Source organism: Amblyomma maculatum, chromosome 9 (genome assembly GCF_055883805.1).
Source record: "Amblyomma maculatum isolate TAMU_Amacu chromosome 9, ASM5588380v1, whole genome shotgun sequence".
Lineage (NCBI taxonomy): Eukaryota > Metazoa > Arthropoda > Arachnida > Ixodida > Ixodidae > Amblyomma > Amblyomma maculatum.
The window spans coordinates 11669579-11692843 of NC_139352.1; the positions used below are offsets into that span (position 1 = coordinate 11669579).

Genomic DNA, 23265 nt, shown 5'->3' on the forward strand with positions numbered 1-23265 from the left:
TCGAACCTATATCTACTACGTGCCCAGAGTTTAATATTTCCCCCAAGTGACGGAAAAAAAGCAAGGATGAAGAGTGTATTATGAGCTCTAATAACTAAGTGAACCCGCATTTGATCTAGTTGCAACTGTAGTGGAAGCCCTGAAAATGCACCCTTAGACCACACTGGCGTATTCAGCCTTTCTAGTATAACGACTATAAAGATGGGCATTTTGCTAATCGTGCAAATGTTGCGAATTTTTATGCATGCATTTACATGGTGTAAAAGCTGTGGCTTTGCACTGCAGACTTCATACTGCCCCTCCGTGTCTTATACTGCGGAGCCAGCGTAGTGAAATCATAGTTATGCCCTATTGCTTTTGGTGCCAGTGAGTGAGTACTATTTATGCGTAGATATTGAAAGCTAGGCTAGGTACTGCAAGCAATCTGAATGCATGTTAGAACTAGATACCTGTAACATACTCAAGCCTTTCTTATCATATTGTCCCATCTCGAAAAGGACGAGATAGGAACGTTCAGCGAAACTTTCAGCAACCAGGTTGCGAAAATGGGGCCGAAGATCCAGACTAAACATTACCTTATTCAGCTAAAAGGAGCTATAGCGGAGGTGTAATGTAGCTCGCTGAATCACAAGTCTGAAATACTATTGGCCGCTGGAATTCACCGCAAAGACGGTCTACTTTATGAGACTCAATGAGGTTGCAGTGCTTTATGTTGCTTTCATTGTTTATCTTTAGTACTAATTAGTTATTACCCTTCATTCCTTGCTCCTCTGAAAGGTCCACATTTGCAGAGATGCCTCTCATCACCTTGCTGTGCTTGGTGGCAGTCGTCGAAGCATCGCATGGCTCCGGGCTTTCGAACGAACACCGCCGTCTGGCCGAAGAAATCATGGTTATGGTAGAAAAGAGGATAGCAGCCCTCGGCGGTGCATTGTTCGTGAACGGGGTACTCGATAGTGAGTCTAAAGCGGATAACATCGGCGCTACGATTTCGCTGCACCGTGACAGCTAAGCTGTAACTGGAACCAATTAACCCTGCACTATCAATATGATTCCAGTCCAGTTGTAGTTAACCTGCCACAAGAGAAGCCTGTGATGCACATGAAGGTGACCGTATGCTTATGCGATTGGTCTAGGCCTGCCAAGGAACTGCAGCCGCCAGAGTGGGCTGCAGAGACTCAAGACGTTGTCAACATTCGTTGTCACTTGTCCCCGAATTAAACCAGCCCTTCTAGATATAGGTTGCGTTGGTTTTTATATTTCTAACACTAATTCTGAATTTTATCCTCAGCGTGCATGTACTTTAGCAAAAAGTTTATTTGTAGCGAAGCTCTTATGTTACTGCATTGTGCAGTCGGACAAGCAGGCAGTATACAGAGTATCCAAGCTAACTTTAGCCAAGGGTTTTAAAAAAATGAAACATTTGAGGTAGGTCAGAGGCTGAAGCTGATAAAACTTTATTGCGAATAAGTGTGGACAAATACAGAGAAGTTAGCTAGCGTGCTGCAGGCCGGGGAGATCTTTGGCGACGCCGGCGTGATATTGTGATTGATCTACACTTGAACGGCGAAACAGAATCACTAATTCTTTCTGCACTCAAGAATGCTTACAGATTTGCAAGGGGATTCCAGCAGAGGGCGAATACGGGCTGGTTGGTGCATAATCCCGAATGGAAAGAAACAGCGCTACTAAAACGGGACAGGAGAGGAGACCAGACAAAACACATGCGCATGTGTTTTGTCTGCTCTCCTCTCCTGTCCCGTCTTAGTAGCGCTGTTTCTTTCCATTCGGGATTCGTAAGTTTCATGCGATTACCACGTGCGTTACCTCACTGCCTTAATTCCACTTTCAGCGATGCCGGACATGACTATTTTTGCCTCAACGGGAGGCTCATTCGGCGTACGCGACCGTCCTTGTGTTCCGGATTCATCAGTGGAATGCCCGTTCGCTGGACGCCACAGCCGCACGCGCCAGCATTCCATAGACTATAAGCTCAGTTCGCAGGTTGCGGCCGTCTACGAAAGCTCCACTCGGCGAGTTCTGGCGAGGTGAGCCTTTACACACTCCTGTATGGGCTATTTGCAGTGTGCTATACTCATAAGCCTGATTCGTCTTCCCATTTTAGACGTCTCGTCATAGATCAATGCAACTCAGGCTGCTATATACGGCTCCTGACTGCACATGGAAGGACGTGAGAAGATGCATGTTATAAATTTCTGTAGCGTGTACTATCCATGTATGGTGTGATTTCATTGTAAAAATTGTGAAGACAGACGGCAGCCACAGGGAGAGAGAAGAAAATGATAATACTGAACAGGCCTTGACATTGGACTATTCGGTCCATTTCCTCACAGTAAAATAAAATGAAGGTGGCCTTACAGGATAGAAAGGCGGCAGTAATTCTATGGGTTCTCGGAGGGTACTTCAAACGCGCTGGTCTTCGCCAGTCGTATTTCTCAAGAAGGACGGCACCCTCCAATTTGTGTCGACTATCGAAAATTGAACATTTTGACCGCGCATCGATGGCTCACTGGACAGATTGCGACATGCTGAGTACTTTTGATCCATTCATTTGAATAGCGGATATTGGCAAATCGAAGTGGTCGAAAGAGACCACGAAAAAACTGCCTTTGTTACTCTGGATGGCCTGCATGAACTTAAATTGCTGCCATTTGGCTTGTGCTCTGCCCCCGCTATACGTTCCAACGGATGATGGACACCGCCCTCACGGGCCTCAAGTGGCAGAATTTTCTTGTGTACCTGGCTGATGTCGTCGTTTTGTTTTTTCAGAAACGTTTGTCAAACACCTCCAACGCCTCCGAGCTGTCCTGGAAGATCTCTCTTCGGCTGACCTCACGCTCAAACCCCAGAAATGCCACTTCGGCTATACTGAACTCAAGTTTTTGGGTCATGTGATGAGTGCTGACGGTGTCCGACCGGACCCTGATAGGGCTGCCGCCATTGCAGTTTCCCCTTCCAGTTAATGAGAAAGCTGTTCAGCATTTCCTCGGTCTCTGTGCGTACTATCGGAGGTTCATTTCTGACTTTTCTCAGATTGCGGAACCGCTAACGCGCGTCACGAGAAAGGACGCCTCCTTTGTGTGGAATTCAGAACAGCACACAGCTTTCTTTGCTTCGCGATCGCCTTCTAATCTTACCTGTTCTGACGCATTTTGAGGAAAAGGCTTACAACGCGTTACACACCGACGCCAGCAGTATCGGTCTTTGCGTGGTCCTCGTCCAATATCAAGATGGCATTGAAAGAGTAATAGCCTATGCTAGCCGCACTCTCTCTCGTGCCGAAACGAATTACTCTACGTCGGAAAGGAAATGCCTAGCGGTCGTGTGGGCCACTATGAAGTTTCGCCCCTATATTTACGACCGACCATTTAAAGTCGTCACAGACCATCACTCCCATCTGCCTGAGTTTGACATAATAACTATTATTTATAAATGCGGTCCCAAACACGAAGAAGCCGACACGCTGTCACGAGCACCCATTGACACTGGCGAGCTACAGCTGATGAGCTGTGGGACAGGCGAACAGCTGATCCAGACACCCTCCCACTCATTGACTATCTGGAAGGGCGTGATACGACCCTCCCTCGAAGCCTATCTCGGTGCCTTAGTTCCTTCTGTATGTGGCAAGGCGTCTTTTATAAGAGAGACTCCTAGGGCCAAGAAAGTGCTGACCTTGAGGTAGTTCCATGCTAGCTCAGTGCGGACACTCTCCTCGCATGCCACGACGAACCGACGTTTGGGAATTTGGATTTCTCACGGTTGCTCGCTCGAGTGCGCAACATGTATCACTGGCCAGGACTCTGGTGCTACGAAACGCTATTCAAGAAGCTTCCGTAAGACATAAGCCTGCTGGATTTATCAAGCAGCCCCGTGTATTCCGTTTGACCAAATTCGGATGAATCTTCTCGGCCCTTTCCCTTTAGTCGCATGCAGGGAACAACTGGATAGTCGCCATTACTGGCCTTTGACTCAATACGCTGAGACAAAGGCAATCCCTAGTGTCACAGCTTCCGAAGTAGCCGAGTTTTTCATGCACAACATCGTCTTGCGGCATGGCGCCCCTCCGTACGTCATTACTGACAGAGGGACAGATTTCACGTACGTTCTAGCTCATCGACAACAACTTCGGCTGAGCTGAACGACACGTAGCAAGACCACAGCCTACCATCCACAGAGTAATGGCCTTACCGAAATATTTAACAAGACCACTGCGGACGTGCTGTTGATGTATGTCAATGTGCAGCACGAGACTTGGGTAGAAGTGCTGTCGTATGTCACCTTTGCGTACAATACGGCCCCACAGAAAACAAGGTGGTGCGGACGGCGCGTATGCGCCAGCATTCCATCATTGAGATTTCTACGTCATGCCGACGCCATACATTTAAACGGCAGGCGACAATGAACGCCCATAGCAGAGTGCATGCACAGAAGCTGATGTGCTCTGCAAAGAGAGAGAGCAGTGAAGTAAGAACGCGGATATGAGAAGGCATGTGGTGCTTCGTAGGCAACAGAGGGCGCTGCTTTCTAGCGCTCTGCTTATTAAAGCTTTAGTTCAAATAATGAATGACGTCACGCTATCATATTCATTGGTAATATTGGGCGACGTAGTTGAAGTCCCAGTTTTCAGCAAAATCTTGCATCGACGTTGTCCGCGTTGGCATTGCGAGCGAAGAATTATGGACGCGCGCCTGAAAGGTGGTAGCTGGTAGCTGGCATGTCCAGGCACAGTTGGCTGGGTGTGTCGCGTAACGAGACCACATGACATGGCCAATCTGGAAGAAGCTACCAAGCGGCATCTTCCAAGCGACAGAAGAGCCTTGATTAAAGTGGCCGGGGCTTTATATGTGCCTGGTGGTCTTTGTTGTGATGTGCGAACTTACGATTACATTCTAATCGGTGTTTATGAAGTAAGAAAAACACAAATTTATGCTTTAGCGATTAAGCAAAGTGAAAACTACATGGACTCCAGCGAAAATTCGCAACAGGAGCTAGCCGCAGATAGGAACCATTAATGCTGTCACGTCGTACTCTTAGAGGCGGAGCCTAAAGAGCAACTCGGAGCATTTCAACATCTTCAGATTTTACTATAACTATCACTCTTCGTTATGTATTTAAAACTTCCCATTTCGCGTACTCAGTCGGAGGCATTTCTACTGGCAACCTTGAGTACGCTACATCACTGGACACAAGGCCATATGTATTCGCTCTGAGTTTGCCGCAGGATGAAAGTTCAGGCTTACGTGTGATCATTTTAGCCAAGGTTTGACTCCAGCTGTAACTTACAGTAACCAGTTTATCTCACCAACGAGCACACGGCAGGTTTTGTTGTCATATCTGGGATATCATAGGTTAATTAGTCGTGTCACAAGTCGTTCAAAACGTACTTTCGGTTTCCTGCTTTTTGCTTTTGGAATACTTTTCCTTATATTATGATTAACTTTATATCTGTACCGGGAAGAGGGGCTTTAAAGAATGTGATTTGATTGAAAACTCAAGATTCTCAGAAAACCCGGGGAAGCGGCCCTTTAGCGCCCCAAGTTATTTTTTCCTGCTTCAGCTAACATCATAACACAAGCAGCACAGTAAACAAGGTAAATAGGCAAAGCGAGATAGACGCAATGACTTTTTACTGCAAAAAATAACTGCTTTATGGCTGCAGTCTCGGAAGGAGACTGCAGCCATGAAATTAGGAGACGCCTGCTTCTGGGAAAGAGAGCAATGGTTAGCCTTGACCGCCTAGTAAAGAGCAGAGACATTAGTCTGTCAACCAAGATCCGTATAATTTGTGCTATGGTCTTTCCAGTTGTGATGTATGAATGCGAGAGTTGGACTGTGAAAAAGGCCGACCGCCGAAGAATTGACGCGTTTGAATTGTGGTGCTGGCGAAGACTCTTGAGAGTTCCTTGGACTGCCAGAAGATCAAATCAGTCGATATTGTCGACCATAAACCCTGGCTGCTCATTGGAGGGTCAAATTTTAAAGTTAAAGCTCAGCTACTTTGGTCATCTGATGAGAAGAGAGGAGTCGCTGGAGAAAGATTTGATGTTGGGAAAGGTTGAGGGTCGCCGGAGAAGGGGTAGGCAGCGAACGCGTTGGTTAGATGGCATCCTCGAGGGACTGCAGATGAAGTTATGTGATGTTAGGAAGATAGTGAGAGACCGGAAAGCGTGGCGTGACATGGTCCATAGGGTCACGAAGAGTCGGACACGACTGAACGACTAAACTGAAACTGATACGATGTCAGTGCGCGCCAAACATCCCCAGAAAATCTAAATTTATTCTGAGCACTTCTTTAAGGCCTCTAGTTCTAGGTTCTTCCTCTCTGTCCCTTCGTTCCTCGCTGTGCGCTGGAGATGCCCACCGCGAGAAGCAAGTAATTTGCCCTTGCTTTTTTCCTGAAAGTTTTTAATGCGAAAACATTTCTTGCCCCATGAGTGCCATGTGCAGGAGCTGTGGACAGAGCGGGTCACTACAACTTGTCATTGTGGCAAGCCCTCATTTGTCATTAACTTTTCGAATATCAATATTAAGAAAAACAACCGTGGCCACATCAGGACAGGAACCATCATCCTTGCGTGTCCTGGCCGAGCGTGCTAACCCCTGCTCTATACTAATTTCCTGTGAACGTGCCCATAATTCGTGTGCAGCATAAGGACTATGGAGAGCTTTGACAAAAATAGGTAATATAAAACTAATTTAAAAGAATCGAAATAAGAGAAAGAAATGTAGAACAAACACAGAGCAGAAAAGTAAAACATGAAATTTTAAAAATTAAAAAAGAAATGATAAGAAGACACCCAAAACCAGGCCGCGTACAGTGACGCAACTAGCAGCGGTTACGCTCAGTCTTTTGCATTTGTCCAGGGCAGGTTCTGCAGTGACTCAAAGTAATTTGTTTTATATCTTCATTCAGTTTAGGTCGAGGGATGGCTGCCAGTGGTGCTGTGCTGAACGAAGTCAACCGAGTGCTAAGCCGGGGGCAGGCGAAGCGAGCCTGCAGCGCTCTCTGCCCTTCTCAGGCACCCATTTCGTGCAACAAAGCGAAGCCCTTCAGGGAACTGGACGGCAGTTGCAACAACCTGGCCCACCCACACTGGGGAAAGGCGTACTCCTGTGCGCGGAGGCTCCTGTCCCCAGCTTACAGAGACGGTACATTACAAGCGGCACATTCGTGCAACAAAACTGGGGCAGAACACCTTCGTCGAACACATCGTGGGGATTCGTGGTGGCAAATAATATGTGCAAATGTCGAGGCACTATACTGCACACCGGAAAGTAGGCGTGTTTCCATAGGTAGCGCTTCCATCTGAGCCGTCGGGGAGTGTAGTATGGACGTGCACAAAAGGCGTGATTAGCTTCTCTTTAACCATAAAGGCGTGATTAGCTTCTATTTAATCATAAAGGCGAGGCTGTCACTTTTTATGGATGTCGCGCGCCGTATCCTATGCATTGTGCAGCTCCTTTACACCTTTGAAGCTGTAGTTCGCCGCGTATTTACATGAGGCTTCGTTAGGTTACCTTAGGTGTTAGTGGCCATCGTTAGGAGGTCTTCAGAGATAATCACGCGAGCCGTATAGTTGCCGCATGGTCGCAGTGCTTACCTTTGTGCATAGTGCGCGGGACGGAAACGCAGTGCAAAAAGAGAACGTCTGCGCAGTCTCGTTCTCGTCGTTGAGGGTTCTACGGACACCCTTAATTTCTGCGCCGTAGTCAGCTAGGTGGAATTATACTTACATGGCATAAATGGAGCCGTTTTGCACACAAGATAGCACGCGTGCGGTTTGATCCGGTACGAGCTCAGATTGCGAGGTGGGAGGCTTTCTTTCGCAGAGCCGAAACGCCTACTGATGTGGCGATGTGGCACGTTTATGAAACATGTGTAGGTTGTACAAATGCGAACAGATCGCGTCCCCGGAGCCTTGTTTAAGCTTGTCTCATAAAGAGTATTTAAGGAGTCATTCAATACTAGCCACTTGTATACTTCAAACTTTCTTCACAGTTCTTTCATAACAGATATTCCTTGAATTTAAAATTTAACAGAAGATAATGTTAACGACTATGCTCCGGTGTGTTTGGCTTCCTTTTGCATTTGTCTTACCAAACGTCGTAGCTGGAAACGATCAAGAGAAATGAGACCAGGTCGTAGGCAGAGGTCTAGAGAGAGAGAGAGTAATTTCGCAAGGCACACTTCTACAAGTCGCAACTGAGTGTCATGTATGGTTTTGAGCAGAACACGGAGTAGGGCCTTATGAATCACGTAGGAAATTCAACTCCTTTTTTTTTTTTTTTTTTCATCCTTAACCTGGCACGTTTCACATTGCGGTTTTAATGAAACTGTTCGAATCAAACATTATCGCATGCCAGAGGCTGTTTCACACGTAAGAGGAAACTAAGAGCACGCGACCGCAGTGCTTTCAGAACCACTTCCGCCTTGAGCCAACCAAAATAAATGGCAATAAGCGCACGCGCAGAAAGAGCAGCCAAGCGTGCTTAATGGGCATGCGCTTTTGCCGTTGATTCTATAGGGTTTTCAGTCGCGGCGCTTCACAAATTGGGGCGGTAATAAGCTCTCATTTCCCCTCTAAGTGTGAAACAACCTGTGCAAGTAATCGTTTGAAGGCGTGAGTTTCAAGGTCACACGTATTCATTCGACTATCATACTTCTAACTGCGCCACCACGAAGTACCGAGAAAAGGTGCGCGGGTACCTTTTTGGGAAGTTAGGCGACATTTAGATGTGGGATCCACTAGTGCATGGGAAATTCTATCGTACGAACAGGATCTGCAGCTGCACCACTGCCACGGTCTCTGCAGGTGTAAGCGCGCCGAGAGCGGCTCGCAATGGTAAACCTCTGCCCTGCGCTCGACTCGTCTCTCAGAAGGCACATCCCCATGGCTGCCACCTGGACCGGCGACTCAACCTGCTCGCCATGTCCTTTGGACAGTTCCTCGCCCACGACATCTCATTCGTGCCAACCGACCCCATGCCACACATGGAGTCGTTCCTTGGTGCGTATCAGGCTGCCAATGGTGAGTGTTCGGTTCATGACTCTGGCCCTGTGCTTCCATTCCAGGTTCCCCGGACAGACTACCCGAGGGCGGTGAACATTTCGACATCAAAGTGCCTCCACGCGACCCGTTCTACCGGAAGTTCAGGCTAAACGCCCTGCCGTTCAGGCGTTCCTTGGCCTGCTGCAAATGTCGACTTGGTGAGAAGTTCTCGCGGAAACTTTATATCTTTTGTAATCGGGAGACGCGAAATGTAAACGTAAGAGCTTGAATATTGTTACGTGGAAACTCAATGTATTTACAGTATATTTACAACACAGCCGCAACTGGCATAGCCGCGAGCAGAAACATGGAAACAGTGCCACTTCGTCGTCATCTCCTTGTCCCTTCCGCGAGGCAAGGGAAGGAAACACTTCGTCCTCGACTTCTCGTAACATGACCCCCGGCGGTGTAAACGCCGTCCCGGCGCTAAATTGGCAAATAAGGCATGAATTCGTATGGCTTCAGGCGGGAAACATGGACAATCTCAGTAGTGGGGCGAAAGGAGGAGGACGTGGACACAAGAAGGGCAAGCTCGTCACATCGGTGACTTGGCGCACCATATGACAAGGGCCAATATAGGGGGACAAAAGTTTCTCCGAGAGACCAAAGCAGCGTGCAGGAGACCATAAAAGAACCAAGAGCCCAGGGTTATAGGATACGTGGCGATGTCGCCTATCGTAAGCAGACTTTTGAGAAGTCTGGTCTGAGAGGCGAGGAGTCGACGACGGGCTACTTGGCGCGCTTCAGAGGCTTGAGCAATGGCGTCAGGTGCTTAGGTGGTAAAGGGGCGGCCAGCAGGGCGAGTCCAGTGTGCCCTAAGGTAAAGCGGGGTTCCTGCCAAAGAGCAGGAAGAAGGGTGAATAACGCGTCGTACTGTGCTTGGAATAGTTGTAGGCAAATGTCACATATGACAGCGCGAGGTCCCAGTCGTGGCGATCAGGTGATACATATCATAGATAACATGTCCGTTAGTGTGTGATCGAAGCTAGTTAAATAGAACGTTTACATTTTGAATCTAATTCGTCTGTGCTCTGGTAGTGTGTAAATAAGGTATTCAGGCCATTGCCTAATTAAACGTATAAGGAAACACTCTGCTTCCTTTAATTCAGCCAAAACTAGTAAGATAAATACGCATTGGTTAGGTAAAGGAATTCACTCTGACAAAAAAAAAAAATCGTTGACTGCTTTAAACTGAAAGTATACCTGTAGATTAAAGAACATCTTTCACTATAGCGAAATATACTTTTGTGGCGTGATCCATTTATGAAATGGGCAAAGTCAAATGCGCCAGTGACGCGTCGATTGTTTTGCTGGATAGCCAATCAATTATCGTTAAAGGCCAAAACATCCTTGGGCTTACTTTTGGAAGGTGAGGCGTTTGCAGTTTTTTTTGTACTCTATTTCGTTAATTTCAGCCCATTTACCTTATTCAGATTATTTTGGTTTAAAACTCTGGCCTCAACCCTTTATTTATCTTGTTGCCTGTTCATGCAGATTACCATGCAGCTAAACATGCGTTCTCATTGCTCGAGCCAGTATTTCCGAAACTGCATTATTTTATTATTTTTTGATTGTAAGCTACCGCTCCTTTTGTGGCCCGTCTTCTTTTTGTTTTTCTGAACCTAAATTTACGTTTCAAAATTACATCCTGTTAAAAGCAGGTGCAGAATGTATAGACAGTTTTTCGATGTGAAATTCACCAAAAAATGGCCCGTTGCTCTTTACCAGGACCCAGGGAACAAACAAATTCGAGGACATCTTTCATCGACGCATCCCATATCTATGGTGTCAGCAAAGAGATATCGGACAGCCTAAGGACGTTCAGGGGAGGTAAGTCTTTCCAGCACGCTCTGTGGTTCTCATTCCTTCGACTTTGCCTAGTTTAAGCTGTGCATGTCCTATAGTTATCACGTCTTTCATTCGACATGTCGAGTAATAACAATCCTCCTGAAACATCGGGTGTATTGGTCATTTGTCGACGCTCATGTGAATGTCTAATGTGAACTCTAATGTCTAATTTCAAGACACTTGCAAACTCAAGAAAGCGAATGAAAGGCCACAAGATGGATTTACTCTGTTTTTGCGAAAAAGTAACTGTTCTGGAGGCAGTAAAAATGAACAGGAACCAAATAGCCGTATGAAACTCGCTTCTATAGAAATGTAGCCTCCGCGGCCGGAAGCAGACTCATGCCCTTCGGGTCAGCAATCAGCCTTAACCACTGAGCTGTAATCAGAAAAGTCGAAAAACGGGAAGGGAAACTATTCTCCGAACCATCTACTCTATGCATACCATGGTGGTATAGATTAAACGATTCCTTTATGCGGCCCTTCTGTGCGGTTTAAAATTACCCGTTTTTTTTTTGTTTGTTTTTTTGCACTTGCCGTTGTGCCTGTTTCTACTAAGGCGTAAGAATAATTCTTACAGCACAGAATTTACAGCGTTTGGCTGAGGAGGATTAGTCACCGGTTTGAATCCTTACTTTGGAGGTCGTAATTTGATGTAGGTTCATCGAGAAAACGCGCACGCTACATTAATATTTTGGCGCAAGTAAAGAAAACATCAGATGATCGAAGTTCATCGAAAATGTACCACTTCTTTCTGCTTTACACTGTTACTTTGGCCCGTTAACACCGATTGAAAGACGTTTTGTGAAAGCAGTGAGGGGGAAATTTGTACAAAACGAATCCTGTTTCACACTCGGCGTGCCCATTCATGTTGCCGCATTCCCAAAGTCCGGTAACGAACAAATATGTACGGAACTGCGTCCGTATACGTGCAATGGGCAACGAATTGCCGCGATGTAAGAGTGTTTGGGTTTCACTGCTTATCCTTGAAGTGTTATTCAGCGAAAGGCACAGTGCACTTCGTACTGCCCTTGCGCATAGTTTTCTTCCTGATTTTGAGCACAGTTTTCCAGTTATGCCTAATGCCTTCTGCGCAGGACTGTTGAAGAGCCAAACTGTTAGGGGCTCTGCGCTCCTTCCTCAAAGCATGTACCCTAGCAACGATACATGCAGCGGACGCGCAAGAGGCGACGTTTGCTTTAGGACGGGTAAGAAATGTTTTTCAGGTACTGGGTGCAACGTGGGGACACTTTTCCGTGTTCCCTGAAAACTGTTCTAGCTTTAGCTAACAGCGAGCTAGAAATCTTTATTCGCAATAATGTGCCTGTCTCATTTATTCATGAGAATTAGGTTTTTGTTAGACATCATTGTACTTAGTGACTCTTATCTGTGTTTTCCTAAACATGGCTGATGACAATATTTTGGAAGCGAAAGCGTCCTTTTAAGTCAAAATCCTCCTTTTTATATGCAGGGTGCGGTGAATCACATGTGCATGTTTATAATTACATCTGTTACTTCAGAATGTTATATTCCTGCCGTACCATGTGCTGTAGATGCATACATTTTGTAAACCTAACCCCATATGTGGCAGCCTAAAAAGAAATCTGTCAGCAAAATAAATGAATAAATTTATTTGATATGATGTGATCGGGTCCGTAACAGGTACGTGTATTTGGTACCAACTGTGTCGCTTACGTGGTTAGTCAACGGCTTAGCAGAACTGGTTCTATATTTACCGGTGCTTTCGTTTATCACCCGCAGGGGACTTCAGGGTTAACCAGAATCCTGGTCTAACTTCCCTGCACATAGTTTTCCTAAGGGAACACAACCGCATCGCCCGCAGGCTGGCTGCGATCAATCCAGCGTGGAACGACGAGCGTCTTTTCCAAGTCACCAAGTAGGTCGGCATTTCCTAAAGTTACAGAAAAAATAATTAATCTGTCTAGCTGACCCTCCATCCCTGGAAGCAAGGGTAAAATTAAAGGGAGGAGAGGTAATAATTATAACAAAAGCAGCCACTCCAAAGTTTATTTGGGGAAATGTGCCACGAGAGGAATAACAACGGCACATTAAGGCCTATGGCGCTGGACGCTCAGGTCCCTAAATCTGGCCCAATAAACAAAATTTCACGTGAGCCTTTTGAAGATCTTACAGGTCCATGTTTACTGCTCTCGAAAAACTCATACATGCCTTTTAAAAATGGGGCATTTGCGTAACGTCTGCATGTGGAACGTTCACGGTCGATGTGGACTATGAACCAAACTAGCTGCCCCATGAAAAAACAAAATTTCACTTTTCCCTTCAGACTCATCCAACGCACGATAGTAACATCCCGGTTAAGCATACCGAAACAGGGCTCTGTTGACAACATAGTGCATAGCTCTCTTTAGGTGTCTCCTTTGGGCAACTTGCTATGAGAGGTCTCATGTATGTGCTCTCTGGGTAACATCTTACATTATTAGCCCATCGAAAAAGATCCATGCTATTTGACTAACGTTCTAAGTTGATGTATCAAAAATCTCCCGCACGGTAATATTCAAAATGTTACCCGTGAACACCACTCCTAATGAGCAGATGGACAACCTGGTTTAAGTACATCCTATGCGAGCCTCACAAAAAGGTTTGAGGCCTACGTGAACAGCAATCCAATTAGAGGTATCGGGAACGTGTGTGGTGAAGAAGATCCCCCGCGGGCCTCTTGAAAATATATCCTGACCATTAAATTTGACATTCATGAGGAGGTTCTAGGCCCACATGAATAGCATCTGACGAAACAGTGTTGAAAATGTGCGTTATGGGTAACATTAGAAATTGGGCAATCGAGAATTATCCGGTCCTCTCTAGATAAACTTCTATATTGACAGCTCGAAAGCGTTTCAGGCAGACGTGGGCCTCTCTAGACAAGAATAGTTCAGGATCACGAAGTTAGCAATGTCAATACTCAGCATAAAGTATATTCATCAGGGCTGCGAAACACTGAGCTACTGACTTTAATGACGTTCATTATAAACAAGAGAGCCTCAATCGCATTGCATTTTTAATGTGTGCTAATATTTACTCAGAAACAAAATGTGAACAGCTTAAAAATATGCGCCGTAGTACATAGTAAAAATATATTCCAGCAGTAAACTTCACTCAACCAAACGGTACGCGTGAATAATTTGTGCGCCGATTTCTAAACTAGTTCGCCTCAAAACAACACTTTGTCCTAAAGGGCACACAGAGGGCAAAACTCTTCTCTAGAATGACAGAAACTGCATGCTCCGGGCCGTTCTGGGCTACGCGTGAGACATCTAGAGATAACTGTCTAGTCTTGGTATTAATGATGATACACCAACTAGCCCAGCTATCTGCCTTGACTGCAGAAGTGTCGGAAGCGAACGTCAGTCCAATTGCAAATGTGAGCGGTGACATCCCGCTCGGCATTTCCACCAATGCGATGAGGGGGAAGCGGGCACGGCTAAAAACTTTGAAAATTCAGTATACGACCTCGTCTCCAAGCAAAGGGATAATGTCTTTCGGCAAATGCTTTTGCAGGAGGATAGTCGAAGCCCGCCTGCAGCACGTGGCTTACAACGAGTGGCTGCCATTGTTCATCGGCTCCAAGATGATGATCGATTATGACCTGTTGCCGCGCAAGGGGGGCTTCACATCGTACAAGCAGCGTGTGGACCCCACCACGATCAACGAGTTCGCCGCAGCTGCCATGCGCTTCGGACACTCGAACATCTACGGCCGGTTTTACCTGTGAGCAGTCTGCTAGCGTGTGGCTAAATCAGCAGTATCGCATGCTTCTATCGCTCTTCAAATCCACGCTAGCGCAAATGATGTAGACACCAAGTAAAGTTTCACAATATCCTGCTGAAATGGTTGACTAAACGTAAGAGTTTGTTGAGAAAATCAGCTGGAAATTGTCATTTATTCCTTAAAGGGCAGCTCCGCGATTTTTGAACGACCTCCTCAAAATTTTTACTGCAACTTTCACGCTACGTTTTCCTCAGTTTTCGGCTCATTTGTACCAAATTTTGATGCGGTTTCATATTTTGTTGCACTTGAAATTAATTTTAAACTTTCCCCATTAAATGGTCTCAGCAGACAGGAAGATTTCTACAAACAACCTTGCGTGAGTGACGTCCCTGGATGCACGGTCGTCTGTATTAGCTTTGTGTTTGCTGCAGGACACAAGTTTGAGCTTGGGTTTGGTCATTTCAGAAAAAGAGTGACTCCAGCTGTGTACTTTACAGCCACCAATTTACCGACTCTCTGCACGCACGACTAATATTTATGATTGTATCCAGGACACCATAAGTTGATCGAAACCTCTTTTTGGTGGCGGTTTCCAGGCTTTTGTCCTTCTAATATACTTCTACTAGATATATTGAGAAAATCCTCTTTTAACCATAAGAGACGACCGGGCAAACCGTAGTCGTTGCTCTTTAAAGCACGTGCAATTAATTTACTTCGTTGCTGTTGAGGCCATACGCAGAAAAACGCTTTGCTTAGATATATAGCTTCGGATTGACGTGACATAATTTTTATTCCTAGCATTCTAACTGCTGGGAAAGGGTCATTGTACGCTTCCGCTGTTCCCTACAGCGCATATAAAAGCTCCCATGCCGCTCATCGATATGCAGACGTGGACCCAGAGGAAGCCACAAAGAATGCGTCTTGAAACTCAAGGACAATTATTTCCACCCCTTCGGATTCTACAACGGAATCCTCGATAGTGTTCTGCGGGGACTCATCCAGCAGCGAATGCCGTCAACGGGCAGGTAAGTTCACTCTCTAGGCTTCAGCTTGAAAGGGGTCGCTGAATTTGCCTATATTGGATTACATCAGAAGAAATGCTGCACTGTTGCTTGCACTGCAGATATAGTAAATGTGCACCACCGGCGAAGCTGTTTTGACATGTCGATCCACTGATCAATATATCCGGAGTCCGTTTTCGGTGCTTGTTAGTCAAAACAAATTTATAACACAACCGCCCGAGCTCAGCGTTGCAATTCAAGAATAAGCAGATTCTCGATCGCAAAAAAATTCCGAGGAACCAATATTTATAAAACGAATAAACAAATGACAGGAGCAATTGCAGAAGTCCCGCGGAAAGAGCAAAATGAAAATCAGCCAGTCGCGTCGGCTTCCATTGAAATTATTTGTTTGAAAGTCATAGTTACAGGTATGCTGCGTCTCCCTTTTTCTGTTCGTTCCTTAAGACGGAAAATAAAACAGATGGGAAAGCGCGAGGCGTCGGAGCTAGGTTAAAAGCTTTTACAAAATTAACGGAAAGAAGGGAAGCGCAATTATAGTTTATTTGTTTTCATTTAGGAGACAACGACAGGGTACATATCGCGAAGGCGATGCTTTAAGATGCCGAAAAAAAAGAAAAAGAAAGGAAGAATCTAAAAGAGGCGTGAATACAGGCAAAAGAAGACAAGGTGGGTAGGTAGAAAAAAATGGCTGGGGGTTGGAACTCGTACATTGGTGTGACGCAGAATGAAGACACAAGAAGCGATGAACCTCGCTAATATAACAGATATAGAACGACGAGAAAGAAGCAGGAACACCAGGTAAAGAGTGTTTGCGCAGAGAAACATTAATATATCTGGAAGGCAGTGCAGCAGAATATACAAAACGATTGCAGTCAGAAGCTGACGTATACAGGTGAAAAGGGCAAAGACGAAATGTATAACACAAACCGGTCGCAAAGTTGGTACATGGACGCCAGAAGCAAAAACAGGTGAGCCCCTAGAAGTAAGATGTGAAAGATAAAACGAAAGCGGGAACACCCAAGCACCCACTTCAAATGCAGGCTTGCAGGCGTCTTTTATGATGGGCATGATCAGTACCAAGTCGTTTATGCTTTTGAGCAGCTATCGCAATAGCATGTCATCAGTACTCTGCTTCTTATCTTCATCTTTTTAGGATGATATCTGCTTCTAATGGCGATTATCAGTGATTCCAAATCTTTGCTGATGCCGCACCACGAACTGTTGTAGGCAGGATCATGGCGTTCAGCACACTACGACAAATCAGCACCATCATCTGGGCGCCCTCCGCTACGGCAACCATCATGGTTTGAATAACTCTGGGACATTGAACCGCATAAATCAGTTGTCAGTCGTCGCGTATAAAAAGTTTCAGGAGCCAAAGTGATTCCAAACTCTTGCTGCTGCAGCGCCGCGAACTGTCGATGCAGGATCGTGGCGTGCAGGACCACTGTAAACCAACCAGCACAATCATCTGGGAGCCCTCCACTGCGCAACCTTCATGACCTGAATAACTTTGAGACAATAACTCTCAAACGAGCTGTCTGTTATCACGTATAGAACGCTTCATAAACCAACGTCATTCCGAATCCTTGCTGCTACGGTGCTGCGTACTGGTCGAATAGGATCGTGGGGTGCACGAGCAGGATAAATTAGCACAATCATCTGGATACCCACCCCTGCGGCAACCCTCATGGCCCGAATTGCTTTTGGTCTTTGAATCGCATAAACAACTCTCGAGTCTAGAGCGATTGGCAAGCCGTTAGTTGCTCTAAAGAAGGTAAGGAAGATTTTGGGTAGCTAGTATAGGACGCACTACATGATTGAGCTCCTCCGCGGCCTGTAGACCACGATGTGCAAATGCGGTGGCAACACAAACTAAATGCTGATTGGCTTAGGTTTTCCTCAGCTATTGTAGTGCTGCAAGCTGCTTGTGAAACAGAGAATAGTTAATAATAGATAATGTAATTTAATCAAATATGTTACGACAGCTGTGTTTTCCTAGCTAAATCTCTCTTTCGTCTTGTCCATTATATTTTAATATAATATTAAGGCGACAGCATCCCTTGGCTAATAGGTGCTGCAGACAGGAAGTGTTCGCAAGTGTGTATGAAGGTACGTCCGCAGGAACTAAGAAAAAAAAAAACTGTATTCACCGGGAATCAAGCCACTATACCTCCGATCCCCCGCCAGGAACGCAAACAGCTACTCCACGCCGGGATCGTGAGAAACAGATCGTAATTCTCCTTGTCTAGTGACAGCATGATAGTGGCGATGACAGCGATGACAATTACGATACAGGTAGTGATTATGATGATAGTAGCGATTGTAATGACGCTACAGATAGTGAAAATGATAGTGATGGTAGTAGTGATGAATGTAACGGTACATTAAGTTGGTAATGACGTTAGTAGCGCAGTGATGATGTTGATGATGATAACAGAGATGACAGTGACGATGGAGTTAGTGAAACATTCCTGCAAAGTGGCTGTTGTCATTTGCGTTCTTTTTTTTTTTTTTCACTCCTCGACTTCATTGCATCAGCCAACTTTTATTCTTTTATTTGACCACACCTTTCATCCTTCATAGCACCTCTTTGGCCTGAGGCAAAAACATCGCAAAAAAAAAAAAAAAATTGCGTTCTTAGACTAAGTGCAGTCCTGAAGTTTTTACTTGTTAAAAATTTCGGTTATATTCCCCTTATCTCTAATTGATTTTAAACATCAGAACATATCATGCAGATATCTGCAACGACCCACTTTCAACTTGACGATCATAGTGTCTAACATTGTGCATATTATATGCTTAAAACAATGCCATACCTTCAATGACGAAATGCCGGCTTGAATGGAGGTGGAGGCGTTTTTCACTACACATGATATTTAAAAAAGAGACAAGAGCGCGACCTCTGCTTTTTCTCACGTATAGTGCACTCTTACAGATTTCATTATAAATCAGCGCTCTAATTGCGTTAATGCTTTTCGTAGTTTATTTTTAAGCTTTTTGTGCTTTTCTGATAGTATCGTGGTAGTCAGCATTGGAAGCCCAAACTTTTACACTAGCATTCGATGTCGTTCGCTGCGTCACCGCATCATAAGTTCCATTCATTCTCGCTATAAGCGCGGAACCTCATCCGCTTGAAACGTACTTAGAAATGCCCGAATGCAGGTTCACCGATGTGGCGGCAACACGATTCCTCTACCGCGAGCCCGGAAAACCGTACGGATTCGACCTCGTCTCCAGGGACATACAAAGAGGCCGCGATCATGGCATCAGGCCCTACATCGACTACGTGCGACTCTGCAGGAAAGTGAACATCAAATCGTTCAACGACTTGTTCCGCTTCAGGCTTATGCCAAAGCATACGGTTAATATCCTCGCACGGATTTACGAGTAAGCGGCTACTTTAAGCAACTCCAACGAAATATTTACTTTTACAGCTTTAGCTGAGTAAAACTTTGGCAGAGAATGCTTTACTAGCACTTCTTGGTTTCCCGGGAAGCGGCGCAGCTCCAGCGGCACGGCTGACATATTCCGCCACTGCAGTTTGTGCCTTCCATATAGGGAAGGCAACTGAAAAAAAAAAAAAAAAAAATGTGTTTGGAACGAGCGCTTCTGTACGGATCGAAACCCATATACATGCCAAAATCCTTTCAGAGATGTGCGTGACATCGATTTGTACACCGGGGGCCTGAGCGAGATTCCCGCGCCTGGCGCCGCCGTCGGGCCCACGTTTCAGTGCATCGTGGCGAAAATGTTCCATCGGCTCAAGTGGGGAGACCGGTTTTACTATGAGCACGGCGGACAGGCCGGATCGTTCACACGAGGCAAGTGACGCAGTTTCATTTTGCCACTCCGGGAAAATAAAGTGGCCCAAAGTGCTACGCTTAGATTACGTGCATGCTGGTAGATGCTTCAATCTCGCCAATTACAAGGTTCTACAAAAGGAGCAGAAGGAGCCTTTATTCTCAATTGCTTTACAGGAAATAAAAATAATAAATAATAATAATTCGTTCGCATGAAAGGAAAGGCGCAGTATCTGTGACACTGCTTCTGTGGACACTTGGACCACGTGGACACCTGGATCGCGCCGTAAGGGTGGGCGCGAAAGCGGGAAGAGAGATAGGGAGTCGGTAGTGGAGGGCTCCGGAGAAATTTCGACCACCTGGGGATATTTAACATATTGACATCACACAGCACACGGATGCCTCTTCGTTTTGCCTCCATCGAAACGCAGCCGCCGGCGGTCGGGGTCGAACCCGGGTACTCCGGCACAGTAGTCGGGCGTCTTACCACTGCGCCACTGAGGTGGGGCTACAGGAAATAGAAGGCGCAGTAATTGTCAAAAATAATTCTATGGACATATGAACCACGCCATTAGAGAAGGGAGCGAGGTGGGAGGGAAAGTGGAAAGAGAGAGACTGGGCCATAGTGGAGTGCTACGGAGCAATTTCAACCACGTGGGATCTTTAATGTGAGGTGACATCATGAAATCATGAGCAGGACGAAAACTCGTCTGGTCGGGGTGAGTCGTAAAACATGATATTGATGACGCCGAATAAAAACACAAATGAAAAAAAAAAATAACAAACACAAATGATATTTCGGCTTCCATACGAGAGTGCTGTTAACAGTAAAACCTAGAAGCGGAGGCACGAACTTATGTATGCTTGAAAGGGGGCGCAGCGAACGCGCGTAAGCAGTTATGGTGTCTTCGGCTGACGGCACTCATGGAGTTTTCTCCGCACTCGTGCGCTGCCACACGTTCGGCTGTTCGCCACTCATGTAGTGCCGTACGTTCGGCTGGGGCGAGCACGACACGAGTGTGCGCCACCGTGACACCGTGGGGACCGATGGTGGCACGGTGCATTCCCGTCGAGCAGCGCGCGCTAGCAGACGACACTGTTATCGTATCAGTATTCGTTCCACAATGGCCGACAGCGAGCTTCGAAGAAGAGAAAATAAATGAAGCATTTCAGGTGGGCGTATAGTAAAGAAATGACGAACATGTTAGCAACTGTAATGCACACTGCCATTACGCAGCCACCGGCCGACGACCCGTGCGTAGCGACGACGTCACACAGGTGTCACAGGCGCCTGGAAAAGTGTCTGGAATACGCAAGTGGGAATGAAGGCGCGTATTTTTTTTTTATCGACTGCTATTGTACGCCATACCATAGCGGATGCGGCAGTTTGACTTCAAGTCTATAAAGTGTGGTAAAGTTATAAAACGATTATTTGTCCATGTCGCGCTCTAGCCCACACTCGCCAGGTGCGTGTTCCAGAGACGTTCGCCATCAGTAAACCGCAGCTCTATTAAATGCTGAGATCCCAAAGTAACTGATGCCGAAATGTTTCTTCGATCATGTGCGCCCCTTTCAGTTTTTGTTTCCTATCTTTAGTGAGAAAGTTCGGTGAGCGAGAGAAACTTATAACTTTGTCTTAAGGAAAGAAAACGAAGCAAGTTTATTTCAGCGTAATATTAAGCATCACGTGTCCTTGATATGGGTCATTAAAGCCAGGTGGTCCATCAGATGGGCGAGGCTAGCAAAGACCTGGTGGCGAAGGGGATGGGAAATTATGGACTGAATTGCGGCGGGGCAGAAGAAGATGCAATATTATATATTAATATAAGGATCGGGATGGTAATAGAACGTGATGGAGAATTAGGATACGGTAGCAAAAGCAAAAGCAAGCAGTGTATTTAGGTGAATGCGTAGAGTGCGTAGTTGCGTGCGGGTGAAATGTTTGGGTAAGAGCATCGTAGTTGGCACAGGACCCTATTTACTGCAGATGCATAACAGAAACTTTTCTCTTGGGGTGGGTGCAGTCAGGCGACTGCTGTTGCTGCTGATGATGATGAGAATTTTTCATTTCCCTTTGACTCGATGTGTTCGTTAGACTTCTCCGCCCTCTTTTCTTCGCACTATTTGCTTACCCGGGGTTGGCCAAGATCTGCTCTTTTATTCTTGCTCATTATATTTATTTATTTTTCTTGCTACAGCAAGCAAACCTTTGCACCGGTTTTTAATATTCGTTATGTCTTTTGTGGAAGTAACGAGCTTGCGTTTTTAATTTACAGTTTCAATTCCAATATTTCAGGTTGCAGAGGTCCCCGCTCTATATATTTTTTTGCCTGCTATTACTGTGAATATTTGTACCTTTGCAGGACAACTGGACACAATAAGGAAGACCACCCTTGCGAAGATCATTTGCGAAAATACGAGGGTTCGCTCAAAGTTCACGCGAAATATACTTTTTCATGCGTAAGTGACGTTTACGCCTCCAAACTTTTAATTTGCACGGCAGTGTTTCGCTTCGGTGTTGTATAGAGATGCGCTTTATTCATTTGAAGGAAAAAAAAAGAGATTGTTAAAGTTGCACTATGATGATGATGATGAAACACATAGCGGGGCGCGAATAAATGCGCGAAGAAGAAATAGGATTCAGTTAGGGCTGTGGAACCGAAATTTTATGGTGCAAAATAGAATGCAGTGAAAATATGAAGCCTCAATTCAAACACTGCCCAGCAGTATCCTCCAGGTAGCATTACATGTTTCCTGGCGCTCAGGTGTAAGTTACAAAGTTCTATATATTTTTATAAATTACCGAAACATGCGGCAAAACGTGAAACAAATGTTGAAATAGCTGTTTAAAATTTATATTTTATTTCACGAACATTAACGACCAATACTACGAGTAGAAAGTTGGGTACTCTTGTCTTGGCATCACGCACAGGGAACATGACACAAGCAGGTTAAGGGTATATAGAAATATATGTTGTAGAAAAATTTCTAAATGTTAGATTTTCTAGTAACTGCCAGTACAAACTGAGGCAGTACAAGGAACAGAACGTGTAAGCACTAAGAAAATGCATATTGCTAAGTGCAGTACTGAATTCACACAACTCCGGCGCCACAAATCGCGATTACTGTAACGCCGCCCGCAAGGCGAATTCGGAACTAAGACGCAACGTAGTCGTGACTTATTCCATGACCCTCCGCTCCCCCCTCTCCCAAAATAAAGAACATGTCATCTCCATAGATAGGCTTTACATTTAACTTGTAGACACATCCCTTTAGTTATTATAGTTATTTTAGTTAGTTATTATAGTACACAGATGGCATTTAAAAAAACTGGGAAATGGCCCCGGCGCAAAAAATTTACGCACACGAAAGATAGAGCCGAGGCACCAAGGAAAAGGCGCCCCCTCTTTCCCTCTTCTCTCTCTCTCTCTTTTGTGTGCGTAAAGTTTTTGCGCCAGGCTCTTTGCCCAGTTTTTTAAAAGATATTAAGTCAACTAGTCCGTCAACATGCTTTATAGATGTTATTGTGGAGATGATTGCAGCGCAGACCAGAGTTTCTTCAATCTTAAAATATGTTGTACAAGTGCCGCCAATCTAAGTAAAAAACAGTTCTTCCGGCAACTCTTTCTCTTCACCTTTCATCATTTGCTTTTTGGGCGCGTGTGAGTGTGAGTGGAAGGGGGGACTTCAGGGACAACGAAATGGTTCAGGGCTTTCTCCGTGTCTTCTCGGCGGCTACCAGAAGTCATATTTCGCCGGTTTTATTCTGAAACCATC

The 23265-nt window shown here is 45.6% G+C and overlaps 1 protein-coding gene across 1 annotated transcript; it reads left to right on the top strand.

The window, feature by feature from the left end:
• Nucleotides 1–793: 793 nt before the first annotated feature.
• On the top strand, nucleotides 794–21952 carry LOC146178314 (salivary peroxidase/catechol oxidase-like). The gene is made up of 13 exons (XM_084579669.1): nucleotides 794–956; nucleotides 1853–2048; nucleotides 6935–7170; nucleotides 8835–9029; nucleotides 9095–9229; nucleotides 10800–10901; nucleotides 12014–12124; nucleotides 12678–12813; nucleotides 14454–14663; nucleotides 15551–15688; nucleotides 18851–19075; nucleotides 19340–19509; nucleotides 21852–21952. Exons 1-13 carry the CDS (start codon nucleotides 794–796, stop codon nucleotides 21950–21952), a joined length of 2118 nt encoding a protein of 705 aa, XP_084435795.1.
• The last annotated feature ends 1313 nt before the right edge of the window (nucleotides 21953–23265 follow it).

What these genes read in the sequence shown, in the direction of transcription:
- LOC146178314 (XM_084579669.1), top strand. Translation starts at nt 794, where the DNA reads ATGCCTCTCATCACCTTGCTGTGCTTGGTGGCAGTCGTCGAAGCATCG. An exon ending in CGAATGCCGTCAACGGGCAG is followed by an intron (nt 15,689 to 18,850) that starts GTAAGTTCACTC and finishes GCCCGAATGCAG; the next exon opens with GTTCACCGATGTGGCGGCAA. An exon ending in ATCCTCGCACGGATTTACGA is followed by an intron (nt 19,076 to 19,339) that starts GTAAGCGGCTAC and finishes AAATCCTTTCAG; the next exon opens with AGATGTGCGTGACATCGATT.